The 14,154-nt window shown below is 46.1% G+C and overlaps 1 protein-coding gene across 1 annotated transcript in view; it reads right to left on the bottom strand.

Moving 5' to 3' along the window:
- Nucleotides 1-14,154, bottom strand: part of inppl1a (inositol polyphosphate phosphatase-like 1a) — a gene marked incomplete at its 5' end in the record, with an annotated part of 124,885 nt that overhangs the window by 95,062 nt on the left and 15,669 nt on the right. Inside the window, 3 exons of the mRNA XM_084308522.1 lie at nt 4,929-4,992; nt 9,749-9,882; nt 13,163-13,255. Coding sequence (XP_084164648.1) covers nt 4,929-4,992; nt 9,749-9,882; nt 13,163-13,255 — 291 coding nt within the window. The remainder of the gene's footprint in view (nt 1-4,928; nt 4,993-9,748; nt 9,883-13,162; nt 13,256-14,154) is intronic.

Here is a 14,154-nt window from a genome sequence, read left to right as displayed (position 1 = left end):
ATTACCAGACTCTACCTCCTGAGACACTGTCTAACCCTAACCTTCTGATTACCAGACTCTACCTCCTGAGACACTGTCTAACTCTAACCTTCTGATTACCAGACGACCAGCTCTACCTCCTGAGACACTGTCTAACACTAACCTTCTGATTACCAGACTCTACCTCCTGAGACACTGTCTAACTCTAACCTTCTGATTACCAGACTCTACCTCCTGAGACACTGTCTAACCCTAACCTTCTGATTACCAGACGACCAGCTCTACCTCCTGAGACACTGTCTAACCCTAACCTTCTGATTACCAGACTCTACCTCCTGAGACACTGTCTAACCCTAACCTTCTGATTACCAGACTCTACCTCCTGAGACACTGTCTAACTCTAACCTTCTGATTACCAGACTCTACCTCCTGAGACACTGTCTAACCCTAACCTTCTGATTACCAGACTCTACCTCCTGAGACACTGTCTAACCCTAACCTTCTGATTACCAGACTCTACCTCCTGAGACACTGTCTAACCCTAACCTTCTGATTACCAGACTCTACCTCCTGAGACACTGTCTAACCCTAACCTTCTGATTACCAGACTCTACCTCCTGAGACACTGTCTAACCCTAACCTTCTGATTACCAGACTCTACCTCCTGAGACACTGTCTAACTGTAACCTTCTGATTACCAGACTCTACCTCCTGAGACACTGTCTAACTCTAACCTTCTGATTACCAGACTCTACCTCCTGAGACACTGTCTAACGCTAACCTTCTGATTACCAGACTCTACCTCCTGAGACACTGTCTAACCCTAACCTTCTGATTACCAGACTCTACCTCCTGAGACACTGTCTAACCCTAACCTTCTGATTACCAGACTCTACCTCCTGAGACACTGTCTAACCCTAACCTTCTGATTACCAGACTCTACCTCCTGAGACACTGTCTAACTCTAACCTTCTGATTACCAGACTCTACCTCCTGAGACACTGTCTAACCCTAACCTTCTGATTACCAGACTCTACCTCCTGAGACACTGTCTAACCCTAACCTTCTGATTACCAGACTCTACCTCCTGAGACACTGTCTAACCCTAACCTTCTGATTACCAGACGACCTGCTCTACCTCCTGAGACACTGTCTAACTCTAACCTTCTGATTACCAGACGACCAGACTCTACCTCCTGAGACACTGTCTAACCCTAACCTTCTGATTACCAGACGACCTGCTCTACCTCCTGAGACACTGTCTAACCCTAACCTTCTGATTACCAGACGACCTGCTCTACCTCCTGAGACACTGTCTAACCCTAACCTTCTGATTACCAGACTCTACCTCCTGAGACACTGTCTAACCCTAACCTTCTGATTACCAGACGACCTGCTCTACCTCCTGAGACACTGTCTAACTCTAACCTTCTGATTACCAGACTCTACCTCCTGAGACACTGTCTAACCCTAACCTTCTGATTACCAGACTCTACCTCCTGAGACACTGTCTAACCCTAACCTTCTGATTACCAGACTCTACCTCCTGAGACACTGTCTAACCCTAACCTTCTGATTACCAGACTCTACCTCCTGAGCCACTGTCTAACTCTAACCTTCTGATTACCAGACTCTACCTCCTGAGACACTGTCTAACTCTAACCTTCTGATTACCAGACTCTACCTCCTGAGACACTGTCTAACTCTAACCTTCTGATTACCAGACTCTACCTCCTGAGACACTGTCTAACTCTAACCTTCTGATTACCAGACGACTGCTCTACCTCCTGAGACACTGTCTAACTCTAACCTTCTGATTACCAGACTCTACCTCCTGAGACACTGTCTAACCCTAACCTTCTGATTACCAGACGACCGCTCTACCTCCTGAGACACTGTCTAACCCTAACCTTCTGATTACCAGACGACCGCTCTACCTCCTGAGACACTGTCTAACCCTAACCTTCTGATTACCAGACGACCTCTCTACCTCCTGAGACACTGTCTAACCCTAACCTTCTGATTACCAGACTCTACCTCCTGAGACACTGTCTAACCCTAACCTTCTGATTACCAGACGACCGCTCTACCTCCTGAGACACTGTCTAACCCTAACCTTCTGATTACCAGACGACCTCTCTACCTCCTGAGACACTGTCTAACACTAACCTTCTGATTACCAGACGACCTCTCTACCTCCTGAGACACTGTCTAACTCTAACCTTCTGATTACCAGACTCTACCTCCTGAGCCACTGTCTAACCCTAACCTTCTGATTACCAGACTCTACCTCCTGAGACACTGTCTAACCCTAACCTTCTGATTACCAGACTCTACCTCCTGAGACACTGTCTAACTCTAACCTTCTGATTACCAGACTCTACCTCCTGAGCCACTGTCTAACCCTAACCTTCTGATTACCAGACTCTACCTCCTGAGACACTGTCTAACTCTAACCTTCTGATTACCAGACTCTACCTCCTGAGACACTGTCTAACTCTAACCTTCTGATTACCAGACTCTACCTCCTGAGACACTGTCTAACCCTAACCTTCTGATTACCAGACTCTACCTCCTGAGACACTGTCTAACTCTAACCTTCTGATTACCAGACGACCTGCTCTACCTCCTGAGACACTGTCTAACTCTAACCTTCTGATTACCAGACTCTACCTCCTGAGACACTGTCTAACTCTAACCTTCTGATTACCAGACTCTACCTCCTGAGAGACTGTCTAACCCTAACCTTCTGATTACCAGACTCTACCTCCTGAGACACTGTCTAACTGTAACCTTCTGATTACCAGACTCTACCTCCTGAGACACTGTCTAACTCTAACCTTCTGATTACCAGACTCTACCTCCTGAGACACTGTCTAACCCTAACCTTCTGATTACCAGACTCTACCTCCTGAGCCACTGTCTAACCCTAACCTTCTGATTACCAGACTCTACCTCCTGAGACACTGTCTAACCCTAACCTTCTGATTACCAGACTCTACCTCCTGAGACACTGTCTAACCCTAACCTTCTGATTACCAGACTCTACCTCCTGAGCCACTGTCTAACCCTAACCTTCTGATTACCAGACTCTACCTCCTGAGACACTGTCTAACTCTAACCTTCTGATTACCAGACTCTACCTCCTGAGACACTGTCTAACTCTAACCTTCTGATTACCAGACTCTACCTCCTGAGACACTGTCTAACTCTAACCTTCTGATTACCAGACTCTACCTACTGAGACACTGTCTAACTCTAACCTTCTGATTACCAGACTCTACCTCCTGAGACACTGTCTAACTCTAACCTTCTGATTACCAGACGACTGCTCTACCTCCTGAGACACTGTCTAACTCTAACCTTCTGATTACCAGACTCTACCTCCTGAGACACTGTCTAACACTAACCTTCTGATTACCAGACTCTACCTCCTGAGACACTGTCTAACCCTAACCTTCTGATTACCAGACGACCGCTCTACCTCCTGAGACACTGTCTAACCCTAACCTTCTGATTACCAGACGACCGCTCTACCTCCTGAGACACTGTCTAACCCTAACCTTCTGATTACCAGACGACCTCTCTACCTCCTGAGACACTGTCTAACCCTAACCTTCTGATTACCAGACTCTACCTCCTGAGACACTGTCTAACCCTAACCTTCTGATTACCAGACTCTACCTCCTGAGACACTGTCTAACCCTAACCTTCTGATTACCAGACTCTACCTCCTGAGCCACTGTCTAACCCTAACCTTCTGATTACCAGACTCTACCTCCTGAGACACTGTCTAACCCTAACCTTCTGATTACCAGACGACCTGCTCTACCTCCTGAGACACTGTCTAACCCTAACCTTCTGATTACCAGACGACCAGCTCTACCTCCTGAGACACTGTCTAACTCTAACCTTCTGATTACCAGACTCTACCTCCTGAGACACTGTCTAACCCTAACCTTCTGATTACCAGACTCTACCCCCTGAGACACTGTCTAACTCTAACCTTCTGATTACCAGACTCTACCTCCTGAGACACTGTCTAACTCTAACCTTCTGATTACCAGACTCTACCTCCTGAGACACTGTCTAACTCTAACCTTCTGATTACCAGACGACCTGCTCTACCTCCTGAGACACTGTCTAACCCTAACCTTCTGATTACCAGACTCTACCTCCTGAGACACTGTCTAACTCTAACCTTCTGATTACCAGACTCTACCTCCTGAGACACTGTCTAACCCTAACCTTCTGATTACCAGACTCTACCTCCTGAGACACTGTCTAACACTAACCTTCTGATTACCAGACTCTACCTCCTGAGACACTGTCTAACCCTAACCTTCTGATTACCAGACTCTACCTCCTGAGACACTGTCTAACCCTAACCTTCTGATTACCAGACGACCTGCTCTACCTCCTGAGACACTGTCTAACTCTAACCTTCTGATTACCAGACTCTACCTCCTGAGACACTGTCTAACCCTAACCTTCTGATTACCAGACGACCTGCTCTACCTCCTGAGACACTGTCTAACCCTAACCTTCTGATTACCAGACTCTACCTCCTGAGACACTGTCTAACTCTAACCTTCTGATTACCAGACTCTACCTCCTGAGACACTGTCTAACCCTAACCTTCTGATTACCAGACTCTACCTCCTGAGACACTGTCTAACTCTAACCTTCTGATTACCAGACGACCCGCTCTACCTCCTGAGCCACTGTCTAACCCTAACCTTCTGATTACCAGACGACCCGCTCTACCTCCTGAGCCACTGTCGCCCCCGTGATCGATGGTATAATGTTAGGAGCAGAGTCCCGTAGGACACTGGAGTCCTTCACTCTTCCAAACGAGGGTGCAGCGCAGCCAGCAGCCATATGGAGGCGCTGCCGAGCCGGCGTGATGCAGAAATAGGTTGTGGCCGGAGGAGGAGGAGATGAATCACCTGCCATGGATCCTGCCATGAGGCGGTGGAGGTGTGGAGAGACACCCAGCCACTGGCTCAGCAGCTGCAGAGAGAGAGAGAGGGAGCGTGAGGGTGAGGGTTAGGGAGAGACACCCAGCCACTGGGGCTCAGCAGCTGGAGGGAGAGAGAGAGGGAGCGTGAGGGTGAGGGTTAGGGAGAGACACCCAGCCACTGGGGCTCAGCAGCTGGAGGGAGAGAGAGAGGGAGCGTGAGGGTGAGGGTGAGGGAGAGACACCCAGCCACTGGGGCTCAGCAGCTGCAGAGAGAGAGGGAGGGAGCGTGAGGGTGAGGGTGAGGGAGAGACACCCAGCCACTGGGGCTCAGCAGCTGCAGAGAGAGAGAGGGAGCGTGAGGGTGAGGGTTAGGGAGAGACACCCAGCCACTGGGGCTCAGCAGCTGCAGAGAGAGAGAGGGAGCGTGAGGGTGAGGGTTAGGGAGAGACACCCAGCCACTGGGGCTCAGCAGCTGCAGAGAGAGAGAGAGGGAGCGTGAGGGTGAGGGTTAGGGAGAGACACCCAGCCACTGGGGCTCAGCAGCTGCAGAGAGAGAGAGGGAGCGTGAGGGTGAGGGTGAGGGAGAGACACCCAGCCACTGGGGCTCAGCAGCTGGAGGGAGAGAGAGAGGGAGCGTGAGGGTGAGGGTTAGGGAGAGACACCCAGCCACTGGGGCTCAGCAGCTGCAGAGAGAGAGAGGGGGAGCGTGAGGGTGAGGGTTAGAGAGAGACACCCAGCCACTGGGGCTCAGCAGCTTAAGCAGCGACCTGGGCTGTCTCTATGTGAACCTGGGGGTCTGGGGGGGGGGGGGGGGGGGGGGGGGGGGAGACGGTCACAGCCAGCAGGCAGCTACACAGTACAGGACGATACTGACGGACCATCTAGACTGAAAAGACACCTTTTTATTCATATGAACTGCTGATGTGAACGTCTCTTTCCTCTGAACTTGTTTTTTTTTTTTTTTTTTTTTTTTTAAGATCAAATAAAAGGTTGGTCACAAAAAAATATATACAATAGTTCAGATAAAGATGACATAAGATAAGATATTCCTTTATTGATCCCCTTGGGGGGAAATTCAGGCGTCATAGCAGCGTGGGAGAGGGGGGGGGGGGGGGTACAGGTATGGCCAGGGCAGTAGTAGAAAGATATAAATATAGACGATCAAATTAGATCTGAATATAAAAATACAGTGTAATCAACATACATTTACATTTAGTAATTTACCGGACGCCTTCATCCAAAGCGACTTACAAGTTCTAATAGTAATAGTAGAAAGACATAAATATAGGCAATCAAATAAATGAATAATAATAATAATGATGCATTTTATTTGAAGGCGCCTTTCAAAGCACCCACGGCCGCTGTACAGGGTTAAAAACAAATACAATTACACAGTAAAAACACAATATTACAGAGTTACACATAGGAGAGCAGTTCTAATAAACTTAACATGAAAGTGATTATGTCAGGGCTGACCTTCGAAGATTTTTTTTGGCAATCGAAGCTTCGGGGCCGAGCTTCGATTTTAATTTGAAGCTTCGGGAAGAAAAAAATTTAAACTTTTTTAAAAAAAAGTTTTATTTTTTTATTATTTTTTTATCTTATGTTGTGGGACTTGTACAGCACTTTGGTAAACTGTTGTTGTTTTTAAATGTGCTCTATAAATAAAGTGGATTGGATTCATTAATTAAGTAGCCCCTTTCGTGACTGTGACGCAGCCAACAAGGTTTCACTCGGCTGCGCAGAGTAAATGACCAAGTATGGCTTTGTCAGTATTCCAATGTACAGTGTACACAGTGTCCTTTCTTAGGGGAGAAACGCCAATCGATAATCTATATATGGGTTTAGGCCTATAACTCACGTTCTAGGAATTACTGCAGAAAACGATAAAAACATACTTATATTCTAGACGGTATTTTTGTATGAATGTATGAATGAAAAAGTATAACGTTCCTACATCCTGAACGATAGATAATCGATGTTGAACGGGCCATAGTAATGTCAATATAGCAATAAAATTTAAAAAGTTATAGCCCTGCAAAGAAGGTAAACATCTCCATAGACTTATAGCGCTGGCAGAGAGGGTACTTTGATGGGTACAATGGCTGGCAAGGAATGTGTTAAGCAGAGCAGGGCTACACAGCAGTGCGCCTATTTTGCATACCCGAAATAAGTCTGTGGTGTTTTTTTTCTCACAACGGGTCAAATGCATCTAACACGCTTTGCATCGTCGCCATTCCTTTATGCCCACATCGCCCGAAATTAACGTTACGTTAGCGTAAGCTAACAAGCTAATCCTGATCAGAGGCAGAGCCATAGAGAACAGCAGACAGTGTGGACTGAGGAAAGGGAAATGGGGGGGGGGGGGGGGCACTCTCCCTTTCTCTGTGTGTGTGCGTTTGGAAAGACGATGAAGTCACTAGTCAGGACTCAGGACAGGAGTATATTACTGAGGATGGACAGATAATGTTGATATTCAAATATAAAAAAAATTATAATAATAAATGAATTCATGATCATCATGCAACATAAAACAATTGTAGAAACGGTTTGGGAGAGGAAGGGGTTTTAGGTTGCGTGTTGTGAGTTCCAAAAAAAATTACTTGAAGTTTAAAGCTCAATATATCAAAACGTGGCACTTTACAGTGAACAGGAGGTCTATTTGCATTTAAAACTATTAACGCTGACTCATTCCTTCAGTCCACTCAAAATTATACTAATATTCCTTATGTTGTTTATGATATTAATTGAAAATAGCATATGAGAGTATTATATAGTAATAATAACACATGGCGATATACTAAAAAGCTATTTATAATTTTTGGCTGGTAAAAAATGTGCCTGGCTGGTAGTTTTTAAAATCTACCAGCCAAATGACTGCTAAGTCAAAAAGTTAATTTTGTTCCCTGGATGTGGTTGGTGGAGGGAGTTCTGGTGATGATGCGGGCGGCTGAGTTCTGGACCAGGTGGAGTTTATGGAGGTACTTGTGTGGGAGACCAGTGAGGAGGGAGTTACAGAGATCCAGGGTTAGGGTTAGAGTTCTGGACCAGGTGGAGTTTATGGAGGTACTTGTGTGGGAGACCAGTGAGGAGTTACAGTGATCCAGGGTTAGGGTTAGAGTTCTGTACCAGTTGGAGTTTATAGAGGTACTTGTGTGGGAGACCGGTGAGGAGGAGTTACAGTGAGCCAGGGTTAGGGTTAGAGTTCTGGACCAGTTGGAGTTTATGGAGGTACTTGTGTGGGAGACCGGTGAGGAGGAGTTACAGTGATCCAGGGTTAGGGTTAGAGTTCTGGACCAGGTGGAGTTTATGGAGGTACTTGTGTGGGAGACCGGTGAGGAGGAGTTACAGTGATCCAGGGTTAGGGTTAGAGTTCTGGACCAGTTGGAGTTTATAGAGGTACTTGTGTGGGAGACCGGTGAGGAGGAGTTACAGAGATCCAGGGTTAGGGTTAGAGTTCTGGACCAGTTGGAGTTTATGGAGGTACTTGTGTGGGAGACCGGTGAGGAGGAGTTACAGAGATCCAGGCGGGATGTGAGCAGGGCGTGAACAAGAGCAGCGAGCGGTGCTGGTGGGTGTAAGTGAGGGGCGGAGACGATGGATGTTGCGTAGGGGAGTAACGGTACACAAAAACCACGGTACGGTACGTACCTCGGTTTTGAAGTCACGGTTCGGTACGGGTTTTATGTACAGTGGGGGGGAAGTTTGGCTTTCCATGTTCCACTCAGGGGTGATGTAGTGTGCAGTCACTAATTGTACTTTAACATTTCAAATGTTCAGTTGCTATTGCATGCACTCATCTGTGTGTCACCACCCGTATGAGTGCATGCTTACCAACTGTCTCACTGCAACACTACTATCACCGCCATCTAAGAAGGGAGATCCCCCCTTGAACGGCCCTTCTAAGGTTTCTCTCCTCCACACTGCCTGTGGTGCATTTTTTCCTATTGCTAGGTTTTAGTGAGTTTTTCCTTACCTTCGCGTGGGGTATGTGCATTTATTAAAAATTTGTTTTACATTTTCTGGACTTCATGGTGTCCTTGTTTTGTTCTTGACTTATTGTGATGTTTCTTCTTGACTTGTTTAAAGAAGACGTGGGAGGCCCATGGGGACAGTAACGTGTGTTGTCGGGCCGTACAGATACATTTGACTTGATGATTTCATTTGATTTGTACTTGTGGGGCTGTCAACGAATATTCTATTCTTCGGTACACATTCGTACTGAACCGTAGGTCCTTCACACCCGTGATGTTGCGTAGGTGGAAGTAAGCCGACCGTGTGATGTTATCAATGTGGGGTTTGAATGACGGTGTGCTATCGAGGACGACACCCAGACTCTTAAGCTGAGGGGAGGGGAGACTGCAGAGCGGTCAATGGTGAGGGGGAAACTGTGGGATTTGCTGGCTATGGTAGATTTGCAACCAATGAGGAGTACCTCGGTTTTATCACGGTTTAGTTTTAGATCTGAATATAAAAATATGAGAAAAATAAATAGTGTGCAGATGAGGGTCTGTGTGCGCTATCGGATATATTATACGTTACAATAAATATAGGCACTAAAGAATTTGAATCTGAATATATACTAAGAGTAAAAGTAAACAGTATATACACACAAGGTGCAGTAAACTGGCATGATTATACGTCACAGTTCACAGAGTTTAGCAAATGATAATTATGGGGGAAATCGATTACAGGTTTACAGAATAACATTATGGATTGTCGTTCAAAGGGACACGTGCTGCTCCGGGGAGAGAGGTATCTTCTTGTAAAGGTTAGGGCTAAAGGTCAAAGGTTAGGGTCAGGTACCTTCTTGTAATGGTCAAAGGCCATGAACTGGATGGCTCCGTAGGGGAAGATGCGGACCATCATGGCCCCGTTGCCCTTGTACAGCCCCAGGAAGCCCTCCTTCTTGGGCACGGCTTGGAGAGTGGCGAGCACTCCTGATGAGAATCCCAGAGAGACCAGTGTGAGAAGAAGACAGACTAAAAAATAACATCTATTCATTAAATTAATTAATACATTTGTTGATAGGAGCTTCTATCCCCAGGCCACCAGGATGCTCAACGACAATAACACTATGTAACAACCCAGCAAATACACTCACAGCACACACATCAAATACACTCACAGCACACACATCCACTGGGGCTGAGATCAGATACACTCACAGCACACACATCCACTGGGGCTGAGATCAGATACACTCACAGCACACACATCCACTGGGGCTGAGCCCAAATAAAGGGCTACATCTGCTCCTCCCTCCCCATCAACCTGGACCCCCTGCAATTTGCATACCGCCCCAACAGGTCCACGGAGGACGCCGTAGCCCATGTGCTGCACACAGCAGCATCACACCTGGACAAGAGGCAGGGGAACTATGTGAGAATGCTATTCATCGACTACAGCTCGGCATTCAATACCATAGTCCCCTCCAAACTCATAGCCAAGCTCAGGGACCTGGGCTTGAACTATGACATCTGCCAGTGGGTCTTGGACTTCCTGACTGGCAGACCCCAGGTGGTGAGAGCAGGCAACTGCACCTCCTCATCCATCACCCTCAACATAGGGGCCCCCCAGGGCTGTGTTCTGAATCCCCTCCTCTACTCCCTGTACACACATGACTGTGTGGCTCAGCAGAGTAGCAATACAATCATCAAATTTGCTGACGACACAGTGGTGGTGGGCCTGATCTCTGCCAACGACGAGAGGGCCTACCTGGAAGAGGTCAAGGTCCTGGCGGGATGGTGCCAGGAAAACAGCCTCTCCCTGAACGTCAGCAAAACAAAGGAGATGATTGTGGACTTCAGGAGGTCGGGGGTCAAGGACTACAGCCCCCTCAGCATCGACGGGGCACCGGTTGAGAGAGTCAACAGCTTTAAGTACCTCGGAGCCTACATATCCGAGGACTTGACATGGACCACACACATTGACAGTGTTGTGAAGAAGGCACGACAACGCCTCTACTTCCTCAGGTGCCTAAGGAAGTTCCAAGTCAGTCAGAAGATCCTTAAGAACTTCTACTCATGTACAATAGAGAGCATCTTGACCGGCAACATCACCTCCTGGTTTGGGAATAGCACTGCACAAGACCGAAGCAGACTACAAAGAGTGACACGTTCAGCCGAACGCACAATTGGAGGGGGGCTCCCCACCCTCCAGAACATTTACAACAAGCGTTGCAAGGGCAAGGCTAAGAGAATCATTAAAGACTCCAGTCACCCGAACAACTGCCTCTTTGAACTGCTGCGGTCAGGCAAGCGATACCGGAGTCTCAAGGCGAGCACAGAAAGACTCAGAAGAAGCTTCTATCCCCAGGCCATCAGGCTGCTAAACAAACAATGAATGAACACTACACAACAACAACCACCATAGATCCTCCCCTACACAACAACAACCACCAAACGCACATAGCACACACATCCACACGCACACACTCACTTTAAACAAACACACTGTAGCACCCACTCCACACACTTTATAGCACACACCCACTTTAAACAAACACACTGTAGCACCCACTCCCCACACTTTATATTTATTGATGAAGGATTGCACTACAACTCGTACACCTTACTGTAAATTGTACCTAAATTGTACCTCATCCCATTTCTGCTTTGCACTATATAGTATTGTATATTAGTACATTGCATAGTATTGTATATTATATGGTAACTCAGAACATTGTACATATGTCTATACCGAACACTGTGACCTCATTTTCTTCTTCTATGTTATGTGATCAATGTTATTTGATACTATCTTGTCTAGCACAGTCTCTGGAGCGTAACAGTAAGAAGCATTTTGTATGAAAGTATTCTGTACTTCTGTATGACAACTATTAAAGAAACTTGAGAAACTTGAAATACACTCACAGCACACACATCCACTGGGGCTGAGCCCAAATACACTCACAGCACACACATCCACTGGGGCTGAGCCCAAATACACTCACAGCACACACCTCCACTGGGGCTGAGATCAGATACACTCACAGCACACACCTCCACTGGGGCTGAGATCAGATACACTCACAGCACACACATCCACTGGGGCTGAGATCAGATACACTCACAGCACACACATCCACTGGGGCTGAGCCCAAAGGGTCCAACCTTCCATCGTTACGTCGGCATTCGAATTCTAAATCAACATTCGAATTTTCTTTTTATTATTAAAAGAATATATTACTTTTTTTTTTCCCCCTATTCATTCTGTTTAAACCAATGGGGTTTTTCTTCACAGTTGCAGATAAAGATTAGGCTACACTAATATTATAGTATTACAAAAACTGATGAGTTATATTCATTAAAGAAAGTTGATTTAATTGATTTTGTTGGGCTGGGGCTTCTCCCTGGGCTGGGTCTGGGGCTAGAAAGTTGATTTAATTAAAAAAAATAAAAATAAAAAAAATGTAATCAGATTAATCACTTTATTCAAATTGAGGATGTAGTTTGAGGATATGAAAAAGAAATTCAAAAAAATTAAAAATAAATATAAATTTTGGAATATTAAAAAAATAATTAAAACGAAGGTTCGAACGTTCGTTCGAAAAACCCTGACGAAGTTCGAAGCCCAAAAACAGGCTTCGGGGAAACAGCCTTAACATCCACACGTACACACTCACTTTAAATAAACAACTCACTGTAGCACCCACTTTACCCACTTTAGACACTTTAACACACTTTATATTTATATTTATTGGTAAAGAGATTTGCACTACAACTCATACCTCATTGCACCTTACCCTAAGTTGTACTTCATCCCATTTCTGCATTGTACTGTATACTGTATTGTATTGTAACTCAGTTACTCATTTTTTTCTATTCCGTGTTGTATATATTGTATATATGTATAGTGAACACTTTTGTTGACACTTTGTTGACGTACTTTTGACTTTATATTTGATACTTTATCTATTTTTTTTATCTAGCACACTCTCTCAGGAGCAAAACAGGAAAAAGCATTTCATATAAAAGTATTCTGTATTTTTGTACGACAACTAATAAAGAAACTTGAACTTGAACGTGTTGTTGTTACCCAGGTGTGTGTAGTGGGGGGGGGTACCCAGGTGTGTGTAGTGGGGGGGGGGTACCCAGGTGTGTGTAGTGGGGGGGGGTACCCAGGTGTGTGTAGTGGGGGGGGTACCCAGGTGTGTGTAGTGGGGGGGGGTACCCAGGTGTGTGTAGTGGGGGGGGGGGGTTCTAAACGTGTTGTTACCCAGGTGTTTGTAGTGGGGGTTCTGAGCTTGGAGCAGAATCTTGACTCGGTCCAGAGGCGCGATGGTGCATTTGGCACAGCATCCCGCAACGCCTAAACAGGAAGCAGACAGAATCACAGGCAGCATGAGCACGCAGTGCTGCCCCCTGGTGGGCTGGGGGGGGTAACCTCAACTCACAGGCAGTGTGAGCAGACATTTGGACCCAGGCAAGTGAAACGCTTTAATCCGAGCACCTTGGAACGCATTCAGCACACTTCATATGTAGTATTCATTCAGCACACTTCATATGTAGTATTCATTCAGCACACTTCATATGTAGTATTCATTCAGCACACTTCATATGTAGTATTCATTCAGCACACTTCATATGTAGTATTCAAAACGTATGCCGTTGCTGACGATCAGAGCATGAATGAATGAATGAATGAAAACTTTATTTAACAGATTGCAGAATGGGTACAATACAGTACGGCTCAATACACACAATTGTTAAGGGGATGCAGACCTGAGAAAGAAGTTTGTCTTGTTTACATCAGGGTCCCCCATTTTCAATTCATATTGACATTTATGACATACTCAACATACATGACATTTATGGCATAGGGACTTACAGGTATTTAGTACTGATACATTTGTGACATTTACGGTATTCAAATATACAGTACTGTTACTCATAGATCCTGACAGAGTATATACATATGATGGGGAGGGGACTGTACATTAGGAGGGGGTGGGTGGGTGGGAGAGAAATATACATACGGCGGGGAGGGAATATATACATGCGGTGGGGAGGAGACTGTACATTAGGAGGGGGTGGGGGGTTTGGACATTTACGGTGGCCAGTTTCGAATTGCAGCCTCCCGTAGGTGCTCTTTAAGAGCAGTTTTGAATGTGGGTAGGGATTCACATTCCTTTACAGCTTTGGGTAGGGCGTTCCACATTGATGTGGCATAATTGCGAAACGTGTTTAGTCCCTTGTTTGAGCCGAATC

This window comes from Notolepis coatsorum (genome assembly GCF_963971535.1).
Source record: "Notolepis coatsorum genome assembly, chromosome: 1".
Lineage (NCBI taxonomy): Eukaryota > Metazoa > Chordata > Actinopteri > Aulopiformes > Paralepididae > Notolepis > Notolepis coatsorum.
Note: the sequence above shows the minus strand (reverse complement) of the source record. Positions and strands in the feature narration are given on the sequence as shown.